General features: G+C 55.5%; 1 protein-coding gene across 2 annotated transcripts in view; it reads left to right on the top strand.

Moving 5' to 3' along the window:
* Positions 1–25494, top strand: part of NUDCD3 (NudC domain containing 3) — a 58462-nt gene that overhangs the window by 9609 nt on the left and 23359 nt on the right. The window contains exon 1 of one of the 2 annotated variants that reach the window (XM_032430510.1): positions 8142–8802. The exons of the other annotated variant lie outside the window; for it this stretch is intronic. Within the exon in view, the coding sequence (XP_032286401.1) occupies positions 8171–8802 (632 nt within the window). The 5' untranslated portion in view covers positions 8142–8170. Of the gene's footprint in view, positions 1–8141; positions 8803–25494 lie in introns of those variants that run through there. 2 annotated transcript variants of the gene reach the window in all.

The following is a 25494-nucleotide window of genomic DNA, read 5'->3' as shown; positions in this document are numbered from 1 at the left end:
ACTTTCTTTTGTACGTAGTTACATACTGATTTTTATATTAAAGCCACACGTATAGTATTTTGGGGGTCATTGAGGGGATATTTGAAGGAAACTGAATTGGGTCTAATTTTCCCATCGCTGTGAATTTCATTCTGCGTCCTGCCGTGCTGTCATTGTCAGGACCTTTCCAGGGAAGATGCGGAATGGGGCCCACCCCACTGCTTCAGGTGCTCGGTTTTATTCCTTAGAGAGGAGATGGGGTTTGGGCACACAGAGTTCCCTGTGCACACAGGGTGGCGTTTGAGGACGTTGTCTGCACGGAGTCGTCCACAGCACACACCCCTACTAGGTGCTGCCTCGAGTCCCGGGCCGCAGGCTCAGGGAACTCCTGGGGTGCTTGGAAGCTTCCGGAACTGCTGCTCAGCATCACTAGTACCGTGGAAGGAGCGGGGACAGAAGCCAGCAGCACCAAAGGCCTGTCGGGCCCCTGTCAGAGCTCTGTGGGGCTCCCCTGTTGTGTTCCGTGCTGGGGTTCTTGTTCTGCACCGGGGGTCTCCTCCCTGGCCTGGGGTCTGGTCCGCGCCGTGGCCGGCGGAGTTCCTGCAGCCCGCCTCTAGGCCAGAAGGTGTCGCTGTAGGTCACGCGGTGACAATTGCACTTGTGGTGCCGGCATGCCTGCCTGAATCCCCAAAGGCTGTTGCGCCTTGTCTGGCTTTTGCCTTTGTAAGTCACAAATAGAATTCTTTAAAGGAGAAGAAAGAGAAAGGAGAAATAGCAGGGAGTAAATTACGACGTGGAAATGGGAGCTGTGCCTGGATGAGGGACAGGTGCTCCATGCCGCCGATGCTGAGCGGCGGTGTGTGTGCTGGGTACACCCAGGCCGTCCGCCCCCTGCACAGGATGGGGTGTCGGGGAACCACTGGCGTGCTGACCCCCTCCCGGAGGCCTGGGAGAGCACAGGGTGCTAGGCCGCTGCTCGGTGCTTTCTCTGGTTTTGGTGGCATGGCCTTTGTGTGCAGCGGCTGGAGGGGTCCGGGTGCTTCCTGGGCAGGGATGGCATAGTGTGGAGGGGAGGTTTCAGGCTTCCTAGTCGTACCGCGTCCTGCTTCTCCTTCCCGGTTCCGCTGCCCCGCTCCTCAGTGCTCCCGTCCGTGCCCACCCCTCAGCAGCGCCTCCGTCCCTCCCTCCTGCAGGTCACTGTGCCTCCCTGGAGCCCGTGTGGCATCTGGCCGTCCGCTCGCGCTGCTCGTTCCCACGTGTTGCAGCGCTGGGACCGAGAGCTGCTCTGCCCTGCGTGAGCGGGGCCCCTGGTGTGTGCTTAGCACCTCTCCCTTGGTTCTGGGCCCTCGGTGGCCCTAGGGGGCTGCCAGGAGAGCAGAAGGTGCTGCTCCCTGCCGGGCCGTCTGCTGCCTAAGAGCTGGGTTCTTGGGTTTGTCTCTCAGCGGGTCCTTTGCTTGTGGGTCCCGCCCTTCTCAGGTGCCTGTGGCAGGAGGCCCCTTGGTAGAGTCACGTGGACATACCGAAACGCCACCCCAGATGGAGAGCACTGGCCGAGTCCGTGCGTCACGCCTGCGGAGCGTGATTCCTGGCGCCCAGGGAGCACTCGCGTGGGTGCGGGCCGCTGTTAACAGTACTGCCGCTCTCGAACAAACCAAGCCGGCCGTTTCTCTTCCTAGTTATGCACGAGGGAGGTTATTCGGAAAGTACAGACAGGTGTCTGAAGAATAAGGGCACCCCGCTGTTCCCTGTTGACGTGCTGGGAGCTCTTCTGGCTGCCTGTGTGCGTGTGAACGTGTGTGTTAGTGTACGCACACGCGCACAGAGGCTTACACGGCCGTATTACGCTGGCTTCTCTCTTGCCGAACCTTGTATGCCGAGCCCCTCCTGCCTCCCTGTTGCTGACTCTGCATTCGTGTCGTCCGCTGTCGAGTGTTGTGTGCCTTGGGAGGCTCTGTGCTCACACGAGGGTGTTGGCTGTCATCGTGCGCTCGGAGAGCAGTGGGCAGGAAGCTGGGACCGTGGGGATGTCGGCCCGCCCTCCGTGGACGCACTCTCGCCTGCCTAGGGGTCGGTGTCCCGTGGCCCCTGGGGGGGCAGCTGCTGCCTGGCCCTCTGAGCACTCGCTCTGAAACCGCCCCTTCTCTGTGGACCTTGGGCCTCCGAGCCCTCCGCAGGCTGTGATCTAGGTCCCAAGGCAGGAAATCCGATTTCGGTTGTCCGTTACGAGTACTTACTTTCTTTCTAGAAGCTGCGTTTTTTAATTCTGCAATGCATTTATAGCCAACAGGCTTCGGTTTTAGAAGAGGTTCGCCTCACGTCTTACAACAGTGACTTCTGTTGCCTGTGTTCAGTACTGAAAGTGTGTGGCAGCGATGACCTGGCGTCCTAGGCTGTAGGGTGGAGGGCCGCGGGGAGCGCGCGTGCGTCGGAGGGAGGGCTGTAGGAAACCTGGGGAGCTCGGCCCCCTGCAAGTGTGTGTTTCAAGGTGGAGGACCCAGGGTGCTGCTTTTTACAGGGGAAGAGATTTGCTTAAAATCATACAGTTAGGAGAGAGGGCCAGGGTTAGGGGGACTCGGGCAAGAGTCCGTGTGCTCAGAGGCCTGAACTTGGCTATGTTTGCTTCGCTGTGTTAAGAAAAAAGCAACTATTAGCAGAACTATCTGACAGATGCTTTTTAGAAGTAAAATGACCTGCTTGTAGTTAAATGTTTTTCTAGAACATTAGAGAATGTAACTTTGTATGCTAGCTTATTTCTTTTTCATTGAAAAAGACATATATGCACCTTTCAAAAAATGCATTAGGTAGAATTTAAATACAAAGGAGAGCAGCGCTCTGTGAACCCCCATGCCCTCGCGTCAGCCTCGTTACCTGACCTTTCCCCCTCAGGCGTCATCGTAAACCAAATTCTACTTCGTCATTTCATCTGTAAATATTTAAAACCAGTGTTTAGGGGCGCCTGGGTGGCTCAGTTGTTAAGTGACTGCCTTCGGCTCAGGTCATGATCCCAGGATCCTGGGATCGAGACCCGCATCGGGCTCCCTACTCGGTGGGGAGCCTGCTTTTCCCTCTTCCTCTACTGTTCCCCCTGCTTGTGCTCTCTCTCTGTCAAATAAATAAATAAAATCTTAAAAAAAAAAAACCAGTATTTAAGCTTCCGGGTTTTTTTCTATATTGTACTTAAATAGTAATAAAGATTTGTTGAGATCTACAAATAAGGCTCCAGCCACACATCATTTATTTCTCTTTTATTTTCTCACAATTTATTTGTTAAAAAAAAAAAACAAACCCTGGGCGTCTGGCTGGCTCAGTTGGTGGAGCGTGTGACTCTCGATCTCGGGGTGGTGAGTTCAGGCCTGATCTGGCCTGCAGCTCACCGGCAAGAACAGCAGGCTGGGGTATGTTGAGTTTCCCACTCTCTGATTGTTACACGGTGAAGTAAATTGGCAGTTAAATTTAGGGTGAGTATTTTTGAAAGTTACAAGAGTGTGTAGTGGAAGTGAGTTCTCCCTAAAGGGGACCATTGCGCATGCTTTCTTTTGCAAATGTTATGTTTTATACAATTTTTATTTTTCATCTTTGCGTGTATAGTCTCTCTGCTGTCCCCCGTTCTGTACGCTGTGTTGTGTGTGGACTTTCTGTTACACCCCCGAGGGTGCTGGGGGGTCTCCCCGCTGCTGGGGGGTCTCCTGGTGCATCTGCTTTGTTGTGTCCTCACGGTGCCCTGGTCAGGACCACATGCTGCAGTGAAGGACCCAGCCCGGCTGTGCTGGAGAATGTTGGAGATGAGCCGTGGAACTGGGGTTGGCCTTGAAGTCACTGGGGCTTTCAAATGCTGGTTCCCGGGCCCGCCCGCCGCGATCTGATTGCGTTGTCCTGGGTAGGCCATGTGTCAGGATTTTCAGAAGCTTTCCAGGTGACTGACCGGAGCCGAGGTTCCTCCCGACAGCCTCCCGCTGTCCCACCGTGTGCTGCAGTGCCGCTGTTCGGAGTGTGATGAGCTTGTGTCCGGTCTGCTGCCGTCACAAGTGATGCTGCACGTGTGTCTTGGACAATGTGTGTGAATGTCTGGGGGACGAATTCCCTGGGCAGGAGTGACTGTTTACCAAGGCTTTATTGTAATATGGTGGTTGGTTTTTTTTTTTTTAATATTTTACTTATTTATTTGAGAGAGAGCGAGCGAGCACAAGCAGGGGAGCCTCAGAGGGAGAGGGAGAAGCAGACTCCCCGTGGAGCAGGGAGCCCCCCGTGGGACTCGATCCCAGGACCCTGGGATCTTGACCTTAGCCGAAGGCAGACGTTTAACTGACTGAGCCCCCCAGGCGCCCCAGGGGTGCACGTATCTTTTCAGATTAGCATTTTCATATTCTCTGGGTAAATAACCCAGTAGTGGAATTACTGGATCATATGGTAGTTCTGTTTTTAACTTTTGAGGAACCTCCATACTGTTTTCCACAGTGGCTGCACCATTTGCATTCCCACCAACAGGGCATGAGGGTTCCTTTTTCCCCATATTCTCACCATATTTCTTGTCATTTTCATTTTAGCCATTCTGACAGGTGTGAGGTGGTATCTTACTGTGGTTTTGATTTGCATTTCCCTGATGATCAGTGATGTGGAGCATCTTTCCATGTGTCTGTTGGCCATCTGGTTGTCTTCTTTGGAGAAATGTCTGTTCCATGTCTCCTGCCCATTTTTAAACAGGATTACTTGGTTTTTGGGTGTTGACTTGTATAAGTCCTTTATAGATTCTGGATACTAACCCTTTATCAGGTATGTTTGCAAACATCTTCTCGCATTCCATCGGCTGCCTTTTATTTTGTTGACTGTTCCCTTTGCTGTGCAGAAGCTTTTTATTTTGATGAAGCCCCAGTAGTTTATTTTGCTTTTATTTTCCTTGCCTCCGGACACATATCTAGAAAAATGTTGCTATGGCTGATGTCGGACATTGCTGCCAGTGCTCTCTTCTAGGATTTTTATGGTTTTAGGTCTCACATTTAGGTCTTTCATCCATTTTTGAGTTTATCTTTGTTTGTGGTGTAAGAAAGTGGTCCAGTGTCATTCTTCTGCATGTGGGTTGTCCAGTTTTCCCAACACCATTTGTTGGAGAGACTGTCTTTTTTCCATTGGATATTCTTTCCTGCTTTGTCGAAGATCAGTTGACCATAGAGTTGTGGGTCCATTTCTGGGCTCTCTATTCTGTTCTATTGATCTATGTGTCTGTTTTTGTGCCAGTACCATACTGTTTTTTTTTTTTTTTTTTTTTTTAAAGATTTCATCTATTTATTTGACAGAGAGAGACACAGCGAGAGAGGGAACACAAGCAGGGGGAGTGGGAGAGGGAGAAGCAGGCCTCCCGCCGAGCAGGGAGCCGAATGCGGGGCTCGATCCCAGGACTCTGGGACCATGACCTGAGCCGAAGGCAGATGCTCAACGACTGAGCCACCCAGGCGCCCCAGTACCATACTGTTTTGATCACTACAGCTTGGTAATAGAGCTGGAAGTCCGAAATTGTGATGCCGCCAGCTTTGCTTTTCTTTTTCAAGATTTCTTTGGCTAATTGGAGGTCTTTTCTGGTTCTGTACAAATTTTAGGATTGTATGTTCTAGGTCTGTGAAAAATGCTCTTGGTATTTTGATAGGGATTGCATTAAATCTGTAGATTGTTTTGGGTATGTAGACATTTTAACAATGTTTGTTCTTTCATCCCATGAGCATGGAATGTCTTCCCATTTTTTGGTGTCCTCTTCAGTTTCTTTCATGAGTGTTTTATAGTCTCCAGAGCGCAGGTCTTTCATCTCCTGGTTAAGCTTATTCCTAGGTATTTTATTATTTTTGGTGCAGTTGTAAATGGGATTGTTGTCTTAAGTTCTCTTTCTGCTGCTTCATTATTAGTGCATAGAAATGTAACAGATTTCTGTATGGTGATTTTGTATTCTGCAGCTTTACTGAATTTGTTAGTTCTAGTAGCTATTTGGTGGAGCCTTTAGGGTTTTCTATATCTAGTGTCATGTCATGTGCAAATAGAGTTTTATTTCTTCCTTACCAGTTTGGATGCCCTTTATTCCTTTTTGTTGTCTGATTGCTGTGGCTAGGACTTCCAGTACTACGATGAATAAAAATGGTGAGAGTGGACTTCCCTATCCTGTTCCTGACCCTAGGGAGAAAGCTCTCAGTTTTTCCCCATTGAGTAGGATATTGTAGGTTTTTCATATAAGGCCTTCATTATGTTGAGGTTTATTCCCTCTAAACCTACTTTGTTGAGGGTCTTTATTGTGAATTGATGTTGTACTTTGTCAAATGCTTTTTCTGCATCCATTGAAATAATCATATGGTTTTTATCTTTTCTTTTATTGATGTGATGAATCACGTTGATTGAGTTGCAAATATTGAACCACCCTTGCATCCTGGGAATAAGTCCCACTTGATCATGCTGAATGATGCTTTTAATGTATTGCTACACTTGGTTTGCTAGTATTTTATTGAGAAATTTTGCATCCGTGTTCATCAGCGATATTGGCCTGTAGTTCTCTTTTTTAGTGGAGTCTTTGTCTGAATTTGGTATCAGGGCAATGCTTTCGGCCCCGGTTATCTCGTCCACCCTACATCCCAGGCCTGGAACTTGCCTGGCACGTAGTTGGCACTCGGTACAGCGGAGTGCATGAATGATTCAAGTTTAAAGTCGGGTCAGAAAATAACCCTTTGAACTTGAGCACATCTAGTGAAGGCTGTGACCTAGTAACGTTCTGCGTCCCTTGAGTTTTCAGAGTACTGCCTTTCACACTGGCATCTGTTTTGCTTGTCCCTGTCGCCTTTTAGGGCAACTCCGTGTTCTTCAGACTCCCTGGCCGGGTCCTGAAGCCGCTGTGGCATTTCCCTGGGAGGTCAGTTGCTCGGGCTCCCTGGCAGCATGAGCCCCAGCGGGACAGAGCCCAGGACTGCGTGCCAGGGCCCTGCTCACACGGGCCTCGGGCTTGCGAGCCAGACCGAGGCGGTGGGAGTAATCTGGACTATACGCCTCGTGCTTAGAAGTGGAACCCTCTGGGACGCCCCCGGTGTGCGACAGGCAGAGTTTGGGCGTCTGCCTGATGGAGGGCTGGGGCCTCAAGCAGGGCCTGGGTGCTCGAAGCTTGCCGTGAGGACCCTGGGAGTCACATGAGTGTGCGTCTGCGCGTCTGCTGGGCCCTGAGCCGGGAGCCAGTGTGCAGGCCTGGGTTCAATCCGCTGAGCAAGGCCGGCATGTGCTCCGTCTTGTTCCTCTCAGCTTCTGTTTCTTTGTGCTCTTTTAAAAAACTTCGTGTTTGTAGATAACTCAGGTCTGCAAAGAAAAATGTTGCAAAGATCATACAAAGAATTGTCCCGTGTCCCCAGTGTCTCCTGTAGCCCGGGGCTGCTAAGAGCTCCTCTGAACCTTGTTCCCATGTCACCTGTCCTTCCCATAGTGCCCCTAATCCCAGCCCGGGGGCAGCCCATGGTCATCATTGCATTCGGGGCACAGTTCCCCCGTCTTGTCTCTCAGGACCTTGGCACTCGTCAGGAGCGCGGACTCCATCTTCCCCGGCGGGATGTCCCTTGGTGTGGTGTTGCCGGTGTTCCCCTGGGACCAGCTGACGTGCCGGCAGTGCTGCCGTGCTTCCGGCTGAGGCGTTCCGTGTCCCCTTTGTCACGCCGCAGGTGTCTTGTTGGAGGTGTGTTGACGCTCGGTGTGCATCTTGTTTCCCCACGTACTTTTGCCCACGAACCTTAGCGACCAGCGATTGTTCTTGCCTGTGACCGTGATCGGTGAGGTGGCCGCCAGCTTGCGATTCTGCTTCCCTCCTTGCTTCTGCGGTCACAGATGGAGATCACCCCGGGAGCAGAGGCTCCTCTCAGCCGTGGGTGCGATTGTGTGTGTTCATTTGTCCTCACTGATGTCCCTCCCTGGTTTTGTCACTCGCAGCGCCCCTGCCAGTGGGCACGTCCTTTGACGCGTGGGCGTTGTTCCTGGGCCTGGCTCCGTGTCCCCGCACCACATGACGTGCAGGTCCTCCCGCGGGCAGGCGGGCAGCCTGGGCCTTTGACTCGAGAACGGGGGTCTGGGGCTGGGCTCCAGCCCTGTTTTATGCCCGTTTCCTGGTCTGTTTCTCGTCACCCTCTGCAACCCTCCTGCTCGGCTTTTCACTTCCTGACTGCAGCCTTCTTCCCCCTTTCACGGAATGTGGGGTACAGATTGGAGTAAAGAGCCCTGCGTTCACGTGCCAGCTCTGAGTCACTCAGCTGCCGGCCTTGAGGCCGTTGTTTTCCCGCCTGGGCACTGGGGCGGGGGCGCTCTGGGCTTCCAGGCTCGGCAGGGCTGTGTGAGGCGGTGCGGGGACAGTGTCGGCTGGAGCCGAGCCCGGGGCCTCTGCCTGCGCCCAGCCGTGCCTGTGTCGTTGGACTCGGCCTGGGCCAGGCGGCGGCGGGAGCGCCAGCCTGCTGGGGCCTCTGACCGGAGGCCGTGGGGAGAGAGGGCTGGGCGCCCCTCCGTCGCCCGTGATGCGAGCGGTGCTGCTTCCTGTGGCGGCACCGTCGCGTCGTGGGGTCCGAAGGAGCCTCTCCCCTCCAGGGGCTGTGCGGTGGCTTCTGGCAGGCACAGCTTGGGGGGCGGCAGCGCCCTTCGGGGGTCCGCAGTAGTGGCCCCCGTGCGCCTGGGCAGCATCTTCTCCACGGGGGGACGGGCGCGCTCCTCCCGGGCCCTGCGGGGGGTGGGGGGAGGCCAGTCTGCGCTCGTCCCCCGGCGGGTCCAGTCGTGTGCCCAGTGCAGGCAGCTCCCCGAGAGCCTTCTGTCCGCCGCTGCCCGAGCTCCGCGGTAAGTGGGTGGGAGGACTGCCTGTGACCTAAAAACACTTGAGCGTGTTCCAGGAGTCCCTGGGGAAGCTGAGTACAGTAGGAGGGATGTCATTTCAGATGCTCGTGTCCTCCCAGGAGAACACACTTCCAGGTCCTTGTTTGCTCTCGTTGCGGACGGCGCTGCTGCGGGCGCCACGCCCCGCTGCCCGTGCCCCAGCTGGAGGGGGCTGCACGGGGTGGGTGTGGGGTGACTGACTCCCCGACTCGCTCCGGGGCTGCCTGCCCACCCCCGCCCCCTCTCTCGGGGCCCGTGTTAGAACAGAGCGAGCCCTGCTGCACCGCAAGGAAACAAGCGTCAGGAAGGAGGGGAGCAGCCCCCCACGAGGGCCCGCACACGGGGCCGCGCTGTCTGCTCCAGCAGGTCAGGGGGACCTCTTCACGGCCGCGGAGAGCTCGCTGTCCTTAGCTCTCCGGGTGAGGCTGCGTGTGCTTGATGACAGGGACGTCGCGAAGATCTCCGCCGAGGGGGCCCTGGGGCGGCACGCGCCGTTGGCCTGGCGGCCCGTCCCGGCTGCGGGCCAGCGGCTGCCCACCCGGGTGCACTGGTCACCGCCGCACCCCGCCTCTCTGCACCAGCGGCTCGTCCCCGCGCGCTGTCTGGTTGAGCGCCGTGGATTTCGCGGCTGCAGCCCGTATTTAGATCCGTTTCCATGGTAGCCCTCCAGCCTTGGAGCTTCCTTTTTCCCCCCAAGTGCTTTTTTTTACTGGCGTTTTGGAAATGCTGCCTGCAGATATTTGAAGAGATTGTGGCAGTGGAAAGGGGGTGCGGTGGATCTTCTGTCTCCTTCCCCAGGACCCTTGGCTCCATCTCTCCACGGAGAGGCCTTTCGGGAGAAGTGTGAAGGCGGGCGGATGCTGGTCGCGCCTCCTCCGCGCCCCGGGCTCCCAGCCCAGGTGAGCGGCCCAGTTCTCGCACACCCCTGCCGGCACTCCAGGTCTCCCCCACGTGCTCCGCACGCCCTGCTGCCCACGGTTGGTTTGCGCGGCGGTGCCCTGCTGCGTGCGCGGTGCATCGTGCGCGCTCCCACTCCGGCCTCGCAGGTGCTGCGTGTCCTCTGGAGCAGCTCCCCAGGGTGCCCTGCTGGGCTGTGCCCACGGCTTGGTGTCTGCTCCGCTGGCCTTGTTCTGGAATCACGGCCCAGCGTGGACTGAACACTCGACCGTGAGGGTTCCCAAAGTGGCACATGTTCATTGGGGAAAACTAGGAAGTACACGTTCAACCAAGACGAAAGGATTCAGAGTGTCCCCTGAGGGCCGCCTGGTGGCGCCGTCCAGCTCTCGGTTTCGGCCCAGGTCGTGATCTCAGGGTCGTGGCATCGAGCCCAGTGTAGGGCTCCGCGCAGGGAGTCTGCTTGAGATTCTCTCTTGCCCTCTGCCCCTCCTCCCATGCTCGCATGCACGTACGTGCTCTCTCCAAAATAAATAACTTTTTTTTTTTTAAGTGTCTCCTGACAGTGGGAATGACCGTTGTGTGCCCTGTGGTCACCGAGTCGTGCCCGGCTGGGCCCCCACAGAGTCTGGGTCCCTCTGTCCTGCAGACACTTAGAGTTAGAACCGACTTTCCCGTGTAGACGCCGTGAGTCTGCTGTGGCCGACGCGTGCCCTGCGGCAGGGGTGGGGCTGCGCAGTCGGAAGGCAGGAGTGGGCCGCACCTGTGCCGGGAGAGAGCCAGCACCGTTGGGGTCTCTGCAGCCCGAGGACCAAGGGGTGGCGGTGGTCCTCTTTCTGAACGACCACGGGTGTGCAGGCAGGAAGGAGTGAGGGCCGGTGTGCACGTGTGGCGGAGTCGGCGGCACACAGTACCGTGACCCTGCTGCCGCGGTGCCCATCGCCCAGCCACCTGTGAGGTAACCCCCGTTTCCCACGTGAGTTGGACCCCGGGGCCTTTTCTTTCCCGGTTAGCCTGCTGTCATCTTGAGGGACTGTTTTCTGGAGGAGCCTAAGAGGTAGTAGAAGACCTAAATTCTCCTGATTTCATCTCGAAAGTGTGTTTTGTTGCGATTTTTCATTATTCTTTGCACCAGTGACGAAGACACTCGTGTGGAACCACAGACCCGCCGCTGGTCGTGGGCGCTCGCACAGGTCATGACCGTTCTTGAGTTCAGCTTCTGAGCCGTGCTGAGTCCCTTTCAGCGAGCGTGGCTTGCACTTGTTCAGACAGCGGCTGATGCATTTGTCTGTGTCTCTCCCCAGCGTCCCCAGTGTCCCCCGGGACCATGCCTGCCGTGCCGTCCTGCGGCCTCAGCCTCTCCAGGAAGCTGGCTTTCTCAGGGTTTGGTGAGCCGCGGTCTTGTGTTCCAGGTTCCCGGGAGCGCCAGTGAAGGCCATCACCTTTCTGGGGCTGCACTCTCCAGCCCTTGGGGGGCGGCCTGGGGGCCCGTGCCGGCCGCCGTGCTGTGGAAGCGGAGCCCTGGCGTCCGTCTCCCAGCTGTGCTCTGGGCTCCGTGCCGCCTGGTTCAGATGTGCGTGTGTTCGTGTGTGTGTGTGTGTGTGTGTGTGTGCGCGCGCGCGCGTGCATGCATGGGAAGGGGCCGCGTGCACAGAGTTGGGCTTGGAGTCTTTCCCCCCCACCCCGGGCCTGCTCACTCGTCTGAGCGTGCAAACAGGCCGCCCTGTGCATACGCGTGCACACACGAGAACACGTGCACAAGCCTGGCAGACCCTGCCTTGTGTGGGGGGGTCGCGCTCTGCCTTCTCTCCAGGCCCTGCGCCGCCTGTGAGCGGTGCTGTTGAGCCCGTGTCTGTCGTGCGCCCGATGGCCGCGGCTGCAGCCCTGTCGAGCCTTGCACGTTGTCCTCAGGCGTCTTCTGACTGACTCAGAACTGCGCGGGAAGGGGGTGCGGGAGGATGGGCCCCCTTAGCCAAGATGACATGCCACCCACTTCTGATGTGGGTGTAGCTTCAAGTACAGCCTGATGTATTTCTACAAACTGAACGTTGCCCTAAGTCACCACCCAGAACGAGATATTCCCAAATGAGAGAGAACTGGAAGCTTCCCCAGGGCCTCCCCCCATCTCCCCCCGTTCCCTGTTCTGTTAGGTAGGCCACCCAAGCCCGTGTGGACGGCTCTGCAGAACAAGTGACAGCCTGTCCCCACAGCTGGGCTGGGGGGCATGCGCTACGCTTTGCAAGTCGTGCTTGCCCGACAGGGGCACCCTGACGGTTGAGCGCTTACTTCTTGTATTATGTGTGATGTTGTATTTTCACACTGTGCCTTTTTTTCTGAGGATGCTCTCCTTATGTCTTCTGTCCATTTTCTGTGGGACTTTGTTATTTTGTCCTTCAATTTTTTAGAGCTTTCTGTGTATACTGGGAAAATTAGATCTTTATCTGTAATATATTTTTCCAGTTTATTTATGTTTTTTATTTGTCTTTGATATTGCTTACGATTGTTTTTTTTCCTCCGAGCAGAGGTGCTTTTTAATATTTAAAATGTTGGTTATAAAATGTATTATCAGTCTTACTTATTTTCTTTTGCTTCTGGATTTTGAGTTAGAAAAGTTTCCCTAGGGACGCCTGGGTGGCTCAGTCAGTTAAGCGGCTGCCTTCAGCTCAGGTCATGATCCCAGTGCTCTGGGATTGAGTCCCGCATCGGGCTCCTTGCTCAGCAGGGAGCCTGCTTCTCCCTCTGCCTGCAGCTACCCCTGCTTGTGCTCTCGCTCACTCTCTCTCACCCATGCTCTCTCTCTAACAAATAAATAAAATCTTTAAAAAAAAAAAAAAGAAAAGTTTCCCTACAATGAGGTTATGAAGGATTTCTCCCACACTCCTACTTTCCTCTACTTGTTCGAGGTGGCTGGTTCTCTAATGTCCTTCGGGGAGAGGGAAAGAGTCGCCGGGCGTCAGGGCTGAAAGCTGTTTTTTCTTCTTGTGGGCTTTTTTCTTTTCCCTTAGTTAGTGTAGCTTTGGTGGTGGTGATACTCCATATACCGCTGCTTACTGGAAAGGGCTTGTGGTTGAGGGTGGTGTGCTCTGCAGATAGGCTGTGGGGGTGGGGGGGCACTTCCTGACTGCCTTTCCCGGGAGAGTTGCCAGGGACAACGAGCGGGCTTTCGATGGTACTGAGACCTGCATGATGCTACTTTAATGCTTAGTTTGTGCCCCTTTAATGAGAAGAGAGATGAGGTTTTCGACACCATGATTTACCCGTGGTGTTTGCTTCTGTTTGTTGCTCCAGCGCCTGGATTCTGGCTGCTGCCCTTCTCTTGGGTTTATAAATAAAATTCACGTGCCTTCTTGTGCACTGCTTTCCTTTTTCCAGTCGATCCCCTGAATTGTGTAGGGATTTGATCATGTGTCTTGTCTTTGGTGATTTCCTTTGTTAGATTTTAGAGAGTTCTGTCTCCCTTCACGCTGTGGAGTGGACGTACCATTCTCTTGTCTGTGAAAGGGGTCAAGACTGTTCTTTAATGTTGTTTGATTCCTTTAAAATGAATGTCACTTGACATGGTTAACTTCTGTTTTATACCCTTGGGGTCTTTAGTTGATGTCACGGTGAAACTGCGTATTAACTTGAGGAATATTACTGATCTCCTTTCATTAACTGTGCTGTTGAAATCATCGCATTGTTTGTGGCTTCCTTTTCTTCTCCTGTTATATTCGGGTATGGAAAGTTACCCTGGAGAATTCGATACAGATTTCCTGTGTCCTGAGATGAGTTGATAACTAGATATTTATTGTGTGTGTGGCATTTAGGAATGGTATCCTTCCCACTATGCTACAGCTTGGGACAGGGAAGCAGGTCATTAATTATACGAGTAATAAAAGCAAGGTCTAGAAAATTTGGGAAACCAGAAAATTGTTCAGGTTTCGTCACTATTGGTATCTTGTTGAATTTCCAGTTAAAAAGTTACATTTGCGGGCGCCTGGGTGGCTCAATTGGTTGGGCGACTGCCTTTGGCTCGGGTCGTGATCCTGGAGTCCCTGGATCGAGTCCCGCGTCGGGCTCCCTGCTCGGCGGGGAGTCTGCTTCTCCCTCTGACCCTCCCCCTCCCATGCTCTCTCTCTCAAATAAAATCTTTAAAAAAAAACCAACTTACATTTGCTATTTGTTAGAGCATTTTAACATTAGAAAATACTTGGCCACAGTAACAGGTGAGTTTCAAATACCTATGTGTACAAATCTTTACCTAATTCTGTAGCTGATGTTAAACAGCACGGAGAATCTGCTCACATACCTTTTTCATGCTCATGCATGCGCACACACAGACAGCTTTTAAAAACGGACATATAACCAGGCGCTGTAGAAGTCCTCTCGATTGGGTACAGTTAGGTGTTTTTAGTATATAGTTAAAGGCTGCACCACCCTCCCCACTGGCTCATTCCCGCACGTCATCATTACCCCGGAAAGAGCCTCCCTCCCCGTGTCCCCTGACTTCCCAGCCCGAGGCCACCGCCAGTCTACCCTGGTGTCTGTAGTTTTGCCGCTGTGACATTTTTTTTTTAAGATTTTATTTATTTATTTGTCAGAGAGAGCGGGGGGGGGAGGGGCGAGGGAGACGGAGAAGCAGGCTTCCCGCTGAGCAGGGAGCCCGATGCGGGGCTTGATCCCAGGACCCTGGGACCATGACCTGAGCCAAAGGCAGACGCTTAACGACTGAGCCACCCAGGCGCCCCGCCACTTGTGACATTTTGTATACTTGGAATCCTGCCATCTGTGGCCTAGTGTCCGGCTTCTTTCACTCAGCGTCGCGTTTTCCAGGTTCACCCATATTTGTAGGAAGTATCAGGACCTTGTTCCTTGTGCTGCCTGAGTCAGACTTCATTGTGTGGATGCACCACCCTGTTTCTTAAGTCACTGGTTAATGGACATTTGCCTTGTCTGTATGAGGAATGGTCTGTGAAAATTTGTGTACACGTGTCTGTGTGGACACACGTTTCCTTTTCTCTTGGACACACACCTAGGAGTGGATCGTGGAGTCCTCCGGTAGCTCTGCGTTTAGCGTTTTGAGGAGCCACCGGACTTCTCCAGAGCGGCTGCCCCCCTTCCACACCAGCACCACGTGGGGTTCCGTTTCTCTGCAGCCCGTGCTTGTTACTGTCTGTCTTGTTGGCTGTGACCATCTGATGGTTTAGATGGGCGTTTCCCAGTGAGTAAAAATGTTGCCTATTTTTTTCATGTGCTTATTGACCATTTGTACATTTTTGGAGAAATGCCTATTCAGACCTGTCACTCATTTTTTAATTGGGCTGTCATTTTATTGTTAGATATGGAAGAGTTCTTTATGTATTCTGGATATGAGGCCCTTACCAGATACATGATGTGCCAGTGTTTTCTCTCATTCTCTTTCTTGACCATGTCCTTGATGCACAAAAGTCTTTAATTTTGATGAGGTCTGTTTTATCTCGGTTTTCTTTGGTTGCATGTGCTTGTGGTGTCGTATTTAAGAAACTATTGCGTAGCCCAAGATTGCAATGATTTACTCTTGTGTTTTCTTCCTAGAGTTTTATATATTTTAGCTCTTGCATTCTGTGGCCCTTCTGAGTTTATTTCCGTGTGTCTGAGGCTGTGGTCTGTGTGGATATCCAGTTGTCCCAGCACCACTTGTTGGAAAGACTGTTATTTCCTCGTCCAGTGGACTTGGTTTCCTTGTTGAGAAGCAATTGGCCATGAATCGGAGAGTTTCTTTTTGGACCCTCCGTTTTGTTCTGTTGAAGCTCCGTGCCTGTCCTTATGCCAGTCCCACCTGTCTTGACTACTGTGGCTGTTACAGGAAGCTTTGAGATTGGCAAGTGTGAATCTTCCAGTTGGTCTTCCTTTTTCAAGATTGTTTAGGCTATTTTGTGTGAATGTGAGCACTGTAGGGAGGGGCGGAGGGAGAGGGAGAGAGGCTCTCAAGCAGACTCCCCACTGAGCACAGATCCCGACGAGGGGCTCCATCCCAGGACCCTGAGATCATGACCTGAGCAAAAAATCAAGAGTTGGGTGCATAACCGAGTCCCCCAGGCTCCCCTGTTCTGGCTGTTCTGTCCTTGCATTTCCATGTAGGTTTTAGGATCGGCTCGTCCGGTTCTGCACAGAAGCCAGGTGCAGGCACTGATGGGGACCGCACTGGCCGTGGGTCAGGCTGGGGAGTCTTCCAGCCCATGAGCTTGAGGTGCCTTTCTATTTTATTTGCTCTTCTTCAGTTCTTTTCACCACATTTTGTTGTTTTTGAAGATTCAGTTTTGTGGGTTTTTTGGGTTTTTTTGCGATTAAATTTGTTCCTCAGTATTTTATTATTATTATTTTTTAAGTTTTACTTATTTAAGTAACCTGCACACCCAACATGGGGCTCGAACTCAGGGCCTTGAGATCACGATCGCATGCTGTACGGACGGGCCGCCAGGTGCCCCTTTTATACTGTTGTAAATGGAATTGTTCTCTTAACGTCTCTCTCAGAACGTTCATAGCTACTGTATAGAAATACAGTGGATTTCTGCATATTGGTTTTGTAAGCTGCAACTTTGCTTAACTCGTTTACTAACTCTATTTAAATATTTAATAGATTCTTAAGAATTTTATGTATTTACACAAGGTCGTATCATCTGCAAATAGAGTTTTACTTCTTCCTTCCAATCTGAGTGCCTTTTACTTGTTTATTTTCTTGCCTCGTTGTCCTGCCTGGTGCCTCCGGCACAATACTGAGTAGGAGCACGGGCCAGTCCTGGGGACAGGGCTCAGACTCAGCATTAAGCGCAGCGGAATCTAGGGCCCTCGCCCTTCTCCTGTCCCTGTTGGGAACGTCCTCTAGCGCCTTCCAGAGAAAGTGGCCCTGAGAGGAGCTGTTGGGACCTCAGCCTCCCTGATTTCCCAGGATTCAGGGGGTCGTGGGATGAGGGGCTTTCACGGTTTGCCCGTGACCGAGTGGGACTCCAGTGCTGAAAGGAGGAAAGCCCGGGAACTGCGCGGGACGCCTGGGCCTCGCCCGTGCGCGGCGGACACTGGAGCCGTGGCACGTCAGGCTGGCCGTGACCTCTCAGGCGGTGACTCTTGCTCTGGGCGGGCAGCTGTCCCTTCCCGGGTCCCCCGAGTGCGCCTGCAGTTTCGACGCCCGTCCTGCGTTTCCACAGACGTTCCTTCGTTCTTTCTGGTTCTCGCCTCCCTTCTGTTTTCTTTATTCTTCAGCTCCCGGTTCCAGTGTCCCAGCTTCTTCCTTCTACATTCTCTCTTTCTGGTTTTGTTTTTTTCCTGGGAGATTCATGCATCTTTCCTCAGCTGTATCTGCCGGTCCTCGTGTTGAGTTGGCTTTTCCTTTGCTCTCATTCCTCATTGCCACACGCTCTTTGTTTTCTGAGACGGATCGTTGCCACTGTTCTGTAAATCATACGCTGTCCTCCTGTCACGGCCCAGCGTCGTCTTGCTGTGAGAGGCTGGACGTGCGCAGATGCATCTCTACTCTGGTGCCCTTGGTGGTGTGGAGTGGGGACGGGCCCCTCCTCTGGACACGGTCGCACCCCTCCCCGTACCCAGCCCACCTTTCTCTTCTTCAGGGGGCTCGTGTCCCGATTCAGCAGTTGGGGGTTCTGTGGTATAAATTGGTTGCTTTTTAAGTCTGTTTTTCAGTTTAGAAAAGAGTTTTTAAAACTTTAACTTCGTGATAACAGAATTTGAACTAAGAATTCCTGACTTAATTTTTTTTTTTTTTATTTTAAAGCCTGAGTTAAACCTTTTTCCTACTCTTAAGTGGGTCTTGTTTCTATATTTGTTTCTAATGCTTATGTGTCGAGAACACATGTTTTGTTTGCAGAACGAGATGAAATCCAGGCAAATTTAAAAACAGGGTATAACTTATTTCAGGATAATTGACTCTTTTTCATCTTTGTGGGATTGTGTATGAAGGAGGTTCCTATATCACTAAGTACGGTGGTTGTTAACTTGTGCTAATCCTGGAGAAAATGTTCATTTAATAGAAACCTTGTAGCTTCTCGTGTGCTTTACAGAACCGTGATGTGTGTGAGGTGAAGGAGGTGTGTGCCCAGGGGTCCAGATGGAGAACCACTTGGTCATTCCAGGTTGTGGTGTTCGTGCAGACGAGGACCAGGTGACACAGCTGCTTGGAGAGCGTGGAGGCTTCCTGGGGGACGGGGGGCTGGATCGGCATGGACGCCCTCTTCATGCCAAGTGCTCGGCTCCCCAGGCCCCCGGGCCTGCTGTGCTGAGGTCCCGTCCAGAGCCCTCCTGCAGGGCCGCTGTTGGTAGGATCCGTCCGTCTTCGGAGGATTCGGCTGCTGACCCTGTGAGGGTGGGGGTGCTGGCCCCAGGGCGCGAAAGCTGGGGTTTCGATGCAGGTGGTGAGGGCCAGGCGGGGAAGACGGGGGACGTGCGTCATGTGACGTTGACGTGGGGGATGCACGCTCCATGCCGTAGCACACACACACCCAGGAGGACTGCTCTTCACATGCGTTGGGCAGGTGTGCTTGGGGTCAGGTGTGCGGGACAGTGATGACAGCTGGCCGGATGCAGGGCTGCCTCAGACGTAAATCGCAGGGAGTCGCAGCGTGTGGGAAGCGCGATGGGACTGAAGTGCAGTGGAACGACACGAGGTGCCGGGCCTCTGTGCCCAGATCTTGCTTGCCCGTGTGGCTCAGACCTGTTGGTAGCAGCCTTTCCGTGACCGCCGGAACCCCGTGCCCCGGCCTCGTCCCCCGGGTTCTCACGTCTTCCCTCCCGCCCCGCTGTGTCCACGCTCCTCCCGCTCGGGCCTCCCTTCCCCGCGCCGCAGCCCTCCCCGGTCCAGGGCAGCCTGTGCCCAGTGCGCCGTGACGCGTGTCAGCAGCTGCTTCTGTCGCCAGGACAGAGCCACCCTGCCGCTGCCGGGGCCAGGGAAGGCCCACCACCCTTCCCAGCCTCTCAAGCGTCCTTTTCCCCCAGTTTTTTCTGCTTTACCTTTCATAAAAGTGACACCTGCTCTGGCTCTTCCATCGTGGTACTTTCTGGTTCTCAAACCTTGGCCCGCCGGAAGCAGGCTGTTGGGTCGGCGCCCCGCCGTGTCCTCCCGTGTGCATGCGTGTGCACCTGGTGTGTTCGCACACGGTGGCCCCAGAAACCACCCCGTGCGCTGCCGGCCCGACACCGCGGACGGTGGCTCGCCTCGGGGACAGCTTCTCAGAGGTCTTCCAGCGTCAGAGTGCGGGCAGGAGGGGGCGTGCCACGGGGCTCCCAGTCTGAGGAGCGGTTTGGAGGCTGGCTACAAACTGGGGTGAGTGTACATCCGCGGGAGAGTGGGCGGCTCTGGGGACGCCGCTGTCCGGAAGGCGGGGAGAGGCCGGGGCAGCCCCGGGTCTCATACTGGGGCTCTCTGGTTTCTGTGTCACCCTGACCGGGCCTCCTGCCGCCGTGGCGCAGCCACCGTGGCTTCCCTGCGTGTGGTGTGAACGTTTGGCCCCGGGCTGTGCTGCGGGCCGCGTCCCTCCGGCAGGTGGGTGGGTGCGGGAGGCGCAGTGGCGTTTCCTCGAGCGCGATGCTTCTCCGCGGGGCAGTCTGTTGGGATGGCAGTAGTAAAGCTGCTCATGCCGCGACTGATCTCGGATGTGAGGGGGAGAAAACGGGTTAGGGGTAGGAGTTCAGCGTCCTTCACGTGATGTGTTCGTGGCGCAGGTGATCTCGCTTTTGTTGGAAGACGTCTATTTTACAGTCGTGGGCTTGTAAAATGCTTGGGATGCTCTCACCCTTGTTCAAGTAATGAGCGTGACTTCAGAAAAAGTCTCACCATAACAGACTTCCTCTCTCGGTGGAGGAGAACAGTGTGCGGTAAGTACCGACGCCGTCTGTCGGCTGGCTGTCTGTACGGCTTGTCCCAGGTGCTCCGTGATCTGCATTAAAACCTATCAAATCATTCTTGGGCGTATTACGACGGGCTTCATGAACCTTGCCTCCTTTCTTTTAGGTAAGGAATCATCTGGTATTTTTAATTGTGCTACAAAATTAAAATGTTAAAAGCAGATTGTCAAAATGTACTTGTTACAAGAATTTTGTACTGAGTCCTGACAGCGGTGGGCAGAGTCCCCACCAGTCCTTCTGGGCGCCGCAGCCGCACGCTCTCTTTCTCTTCACACGGGCTTCTGGTACGACTGGTCAGGGCCAAAGCAGGAACGCGTGAGAGCAAGGTTGGACATGGGCTGATGACTGTGGGGCGTAGGGATCAGAGCCCAGGAGGGGGCCCTGTAGGCCACAGGGGCGACCCTGGCGAGGGGAGGGCCCCAGGAGCCGCTTGAGTCCAGAGCTGGGGCTTGTGTTAAACAGACGTCGTGAGGGAAGTATGAGGACCACTTACACACCAGGAGACGGCGTCTGTGAACTGTGAAGCCGACGGAGTTCTTCCCCCCCGATCATAGAGTTATTGTGCAAACCAGGGAAAGCACCGACAGAAGCTGTGGCTGGAGCGTCACAGAAGTGAGAGGACGTGGCCAGTAAGCGTGGACACACGGGAACGTGAGTGCAGGTCGCACTGAGACACTCTTTTCCTGTGCGCTCGGTGGGCAGGGGTCTTGGGGGTCACAGGACCCCATGTGGGCACGCTGCAGGGGCTGGGTCGTGGGGCGGCCTTGGAAGTCCGCAGGCGCTCTCTCAGTGGGACGCTTCCCCCACAGCCCGGGCCATCGGGGCCCCCCGCCGGGTGCACAGCCAGGACGGACCCCCCAGATTTTCACAATTCCGCGAAAGGAGAGAACCGCGCTGGCAGCGCCCACGAAGCTTCTCTCTGCTTCCTCACCTGGCGTTCTCGATCCCTGTTCCGTCTTTCCCTACCCCAGACTTGTTTTGGTTTGGGTTTTGATAGGACAAATCCAGAAGTCATGAAATTTCACCCATACATACTTCAGTAAAAATAGGACTGAAGCTTACTGTAATTGTCGTGAATTTCTAAGGTCACCTAACGCCCAGTCCATGGCCACTTCTTCTCGATTGTCTCACGGAGCTTTCTCACAACTGGTTTTTCAGATTCGCGTTCCAGCAGGCCCCAACGTGGCGTTTGCTTGCTGCGTCTTCTAAGCCTCCTGATTTAGAATACTTCTCCTTCCCTCTTTAATCTCTTGCTGTTTATTTGTACAGAAACTTGGAACTTTGTCTGTTAGACTTTCCCACGTTCTGGACTGGGCTGCCAGCGCATTCACGGCTCTTGTGACCGTGTTCTCTGCTCCTGCCCGTGTACCCTGGCGGGATGTGGTGGGTTTTTGGCCTGGTGTTGGGGACTGTCACAAAGGTGGGGACATCGCAGGACGCGCCTGGTGTCTAGCATTGTGGACATTGGTGTTCTGGACCCTTCTGTGGGCAGACCCTCCCCCCACCGTCCGCCCTGCTGCCCAGAAGCAAGTTTCCAGCGCAGGTGACGAAACGGTGACTTTCTCATGGTGGTCTGCCTTCTTCATTGACTGTCTGGAGTCCTGATGGAGGGACTTGGCTTTTTGAAATTCTGGTTCCTGCAGAACCGTTTTATTAATTTTCACATGGAGTTGTACTCTGGCCATCAAGGGGACTGATGGGCTTTTGTTTCATGAGCTTACGGACCTTTGAATACATCACATGCTTCAGTCTTTTATGGACATTTTTTTTTTTTGATGGGGGGGCAGAGAACCCTAGGCAGGCTGCCCGTCCAGCACGGAGCCTAACACGGGGCTCAGTCTCACAGCCTTGAGATCCTGACCTGAGCCAAAATCAAGAGTTGGATGCCCAAACTGATTGAGGCACTCCTGTGCCCTGACGTTGTTCTCTTTTGAGGTTCAGATTGTCTCGTGTTGGGCCAGCTCGTGTGCCCCTTTCTTGGGGCCTCCTCATTTTGAGTGGTGTCCTTGCTCAGGCTCTGGTCCCTGTGTGACGCGGGCCGCTCCCGTCTGGGAAGACTGGTGATAGGTGCTGAACTGGTGATGCTAGGTGCAGAGAAAATTATTGAAGCTAGATTTTAAAGAAGGGGAAGGGTAAAGTATAGATTTCTTAGGCAGGATGTGCAGCTTGTCTCCCCAAGTGCCCCAGAGGGCCAGGTAGCCTCCCTTCCTTGTGAAAGTGGACTGACAGGCCTGTGTCCTGAGCCAGACTGTCTTTCCAGGCGGGAATGCACTGAAGAGGATGGCGACCCAAGTGTGATGGCGACAGTGACCCTGGGCAGGAGGGGACAGCGGATGTCAGGGAGGCGCCTGGACCGCACGGAGCTGGTGTGTGGGGAGCTGGGCCTGGAGCAGGGCACCCGATGCTGTGGGCTTCTGCTGCTCCAGGAGCTGGGAAGAGGTGGCCGCTGGAAAGGAGCCTGTAGGTGCGGGGGGGCAGGAGGGCGGGTGGGTGCTGCTGGGACGGGAGGCCGTGAGCACGGTGAGCCTGCCTGGTGCGGAGCCCTCTGGGTGGGTCACTGTGCACACTCTGCAGTCGGACCCTTCCTTTCCAAGCTGCACGGTGAGTGTGGCAGTCACGTCTCGGTGCCGAGACGGGGCCTGTGGACCTGCTTCCAGGAGGGCGCAGTTGGCGTGAGGCTCTGAAGCGGGGCATTCGCCTCCAAGGGAGGGCTCACCTCCTCCAGCTTGCGAAATGCAGACACCCAGAGAAGAGTCCCTGCGTTCGCACCTGCTGCGGCTCCTGTCCGGGGGCCGGATGTGGTGGGACCAGTGAGCAGGAGGTCGGTGGGAGAGATGGAGATGTCGGGGAAGGGAGAGATTTAACTGCTTAAACATGCACACGCTCAGGCCTGGTCCCTCCACTGGGTACACTTGGGGAGCCACCCACCGTCCCAGAACCTGGGGAGGGGCCTGAGGGCGGCCCCTGTGCCCCCACTTATACACCGGTCCCTCTTCCCCATGCGCACTTGAGCCTCCTGCAGAGACGCCTTTATGCTGGGTCAGTGACCCCTTACCCACCACTTCCCACCCTGACCACGCGGTTCTGAACTCGGGAAGGAAGGAGGCCCTTGGTTCCTGCCGCGCACAGGGGCACGGAGGGAGGGGCCCCGCAGAGCTCCCCCCGCGCGGCTGGGGCTGGTTTGGTGCCCGCAGCGCGAGGAGCCTGGCCTCACTTGCCCTTTAACACACGGTCAGGACGCTGTCACGGGGCTGATGGGCTCCTTGGACGTGGGCGCCGTAGGGAGGCCTGCCTGCCGCCTGCACCCCGGCTGCTGACTCACGCTCCTCCCCCCTCCCCACCCCCAGTGTGCTCCCGGCAGCTGCAGGGGCGTGGCTCCAGGCCCGGCGGGGATGACAAGGCGAGGGGGGCCCGGAGCACCTGCACATGACAGGAGGCTTATTTTTACACATTGTTGGCTGGAAATAATCGACTTTATTTAAAGAGAATGTAGATTCCAAGTGTTTAAAAAAGCACCCAGCAGTGTGCCCGGCTCCGTGGGGGGCGGCTGCGGGTCCGCTCGGGGTGAGCCGGCCGGGTGCCTGCCTGGCTGCCCGCCCTGCAGTGCTGGGGCCAGAGCCCCTCTTGCGAGCGCCCGGCTCTGGGACAGCTCAGCTCCGCGGGCAGGTGGCCCCTTGCGCGTGGCCCTGCGGCGTCTCTGCCGGTGTCTGCTGCGCGTTACGGTTGAGGGGTCGTGTGGACCCCAGCCGGTGAGGGCTCCGTGCTGGGTGCGGGATGGCCGCCCCACCACTGTGAGAGGTCCCGCGGTTTATTTCTCGATTTCTGCCGGTGTTGGCCTTTACTTTGCGTATATCTTATGTCCGCGTTTCCATATGGTTGATGATTTTAAATCGTTAATACGCACAGTTCCGAGGGCCGTGCAGTGGGGTGCGTCTCCCGGCTTCATCCTGGTCGGCTTTGCGGAGCTGTTGTCTGCACGTTCGAGCGTGGTCCGTCTGACGTGAGCTTTCGAGCTGCAGTGGGTGCTAGAGCGGCTTGGGGTGCAGGTGCCGTCTCCCCGGGCCCCGTCTGAGGTGTGGAGGTGCCAGCAGGCTGGAGTGGTCATGGCAGAGCTGCCCGGTCGTGGGGCCGCAAGGCGGATTGCCGCCCCCTGTCTTAAAAAGAGCTGTTTTTCTCTTGATCAGATGTCTGTATTGTGAGGAACTTGGGTAATGGCCAAGAGAAGAAAGGCAGACTGCTCGTTGCTGTACCACCCGGAGACCCCACAGAGACTTAACAGGCCTGTCCGTGGGCACGGACGCACGTGCGTGTTCCTTCCTAGGGAGCGGGCCTGGGCCGCACTCAGCCGCACGCCGGGTGCCTTGCTCCTGGGGCTGGGCGGCCTGTGCGCGCGTGTGTGTTGTGGCCCCTGGGTCCAGCGGGCCTGGCCCGGACCTCTCCTGCCTCCTCCACGCTGCTCTCTGCGGCTCTCTCCCGAGCTCACTTCCAGACTCTGGGGAGGGTCCTCCTGGCCTCTTTTCAGTTTCTGCGGAGGCAGACAGCCCTCAGCCCTCGTGGCCCGCGGCCGCACGGCCGTGTTCACGCCATCGTCCCTCTGAGCGCATCTTCGTGTCCTGGTCTCCCCTTGTGAAGGACGCAGATTGGATCAGGGCCCCCGATGACCTCATTTTAACTTGGAAGTAAGGCACATTCTGAGGTGCTGGAAGTTAGGACGACGTAGGATTTTGGGGGTCACACTTCGGCCCCTAACGGCAGCCACTTGCCAGCCCGATGGGTGCGCCGTGACGGATGCCCAGCCTCCCATCTAAGGCGCGCGACGCACACCCACAGGAGGTAAACACATTCTCGTCCTGACGCTTCAGCCAGAAAAAGTGCCTCCCCGTGAACCACCACCTGGCAGAGGTGAGGGGCTGATGGCCTGCATGCGCTGCGAGCCTCTTCCACGTGTCTTCACGTGCACCGAGGAGGACCTGCACGGTGCCGTGTCCCCCCACGGGGTGTCCGCTGGGCTTCCTTCCGAAGGGCTGGAGAAGGTGGCTGAGCTGCACCTCCGTGATTGGGCTTCTATCTTTAATTTAGGTGTAAAACTCACCGTAGAGGGCTTGTGAGTCCAGACTTAACTTTTATAATGCTATTTTTGCTGTCGTGAGCACCGTTCCGTTTAACAGCAACCGTTCTACCGTACTTTGTTCGTGCCATCCACTGCTTGGCCAGGCGTGTGTGCGTCTGGGCTGGGCGGGCCCTGCAGGGACAGGCGGCGTGGCTGGTGGGTTTTCCAGGTAGCCCGGGCTTTGGTGTGTTGCCCTCGCTGGGCGCTCGTCACCGGGAGAAAGCCGAGGCTGTGGTGGGTTAGGGTGGAAGCCGAGCGGCTGCGGGCTGAAGTTGTTCTGCTGTTTTGTGGAGCTAGGCTCTGCCGAGCAGTGGTGAGAAAGCAGGAGCCCCGGGACTTCATTACTGCCACCCTTTGGTTGAGCGACGGGCCTGGTCCGTGAGCTTCGGGAAGCCCGGCAGCAGGCCCGCCGTTTTGTGGAGCCAGGCTGCAGATGCTGTCCCCAACCCGCGGGTGGTGCCCTCAGGGGCTTCTCTGCAGTGTCCCTTTGTCCCCGCAGTTTCCTAGGAGGCCTGAGTAGCAGGGTCAGGAAGTGTGAGACTCAGCTTCTCAGGAGCTGGAGATGTGTGGGCGTGGGTACGCGGTCAGGGCCCGGGCGTGTGGTGGGGTCCGCTGGTGTGTGGTGGGGGCCGGCCCGCAGTGGGTGCTGGGTCTGTGGTGAAAGGCCGGTCATGCGGTGGGAGGCCGTGGTGTGCGGAGGGGGGCTGTGGTGTGCGGTGGGGCCTGGGCGTGCGGTGGGGGGCCCGGGCGTGCGGAGGGGGCCGGGCGTGCGGTGGGGG

This window comes from Phoca vitulina, unplaced genomic scaffold, assembly GCF_004348235.1.
Source record: "Phoca vitulina isolate PV1807 unplaced genomic scaffold, GSC_HSeal_1.0 scaffold44, whole genome shotgun sequence".
Taxonomy (NCBI): domain Eukaryota; kingdom Metazoa; phylum Chordata; class Mammalia; order Carnivora; family Phocidae; genus Phoca; species Phoca vitulina.
The sequence above is the reverse complement of the archived record's forward strand: the minus strand, read 5'-3'. Positions and strand labels throughout refer to the sequence as shown.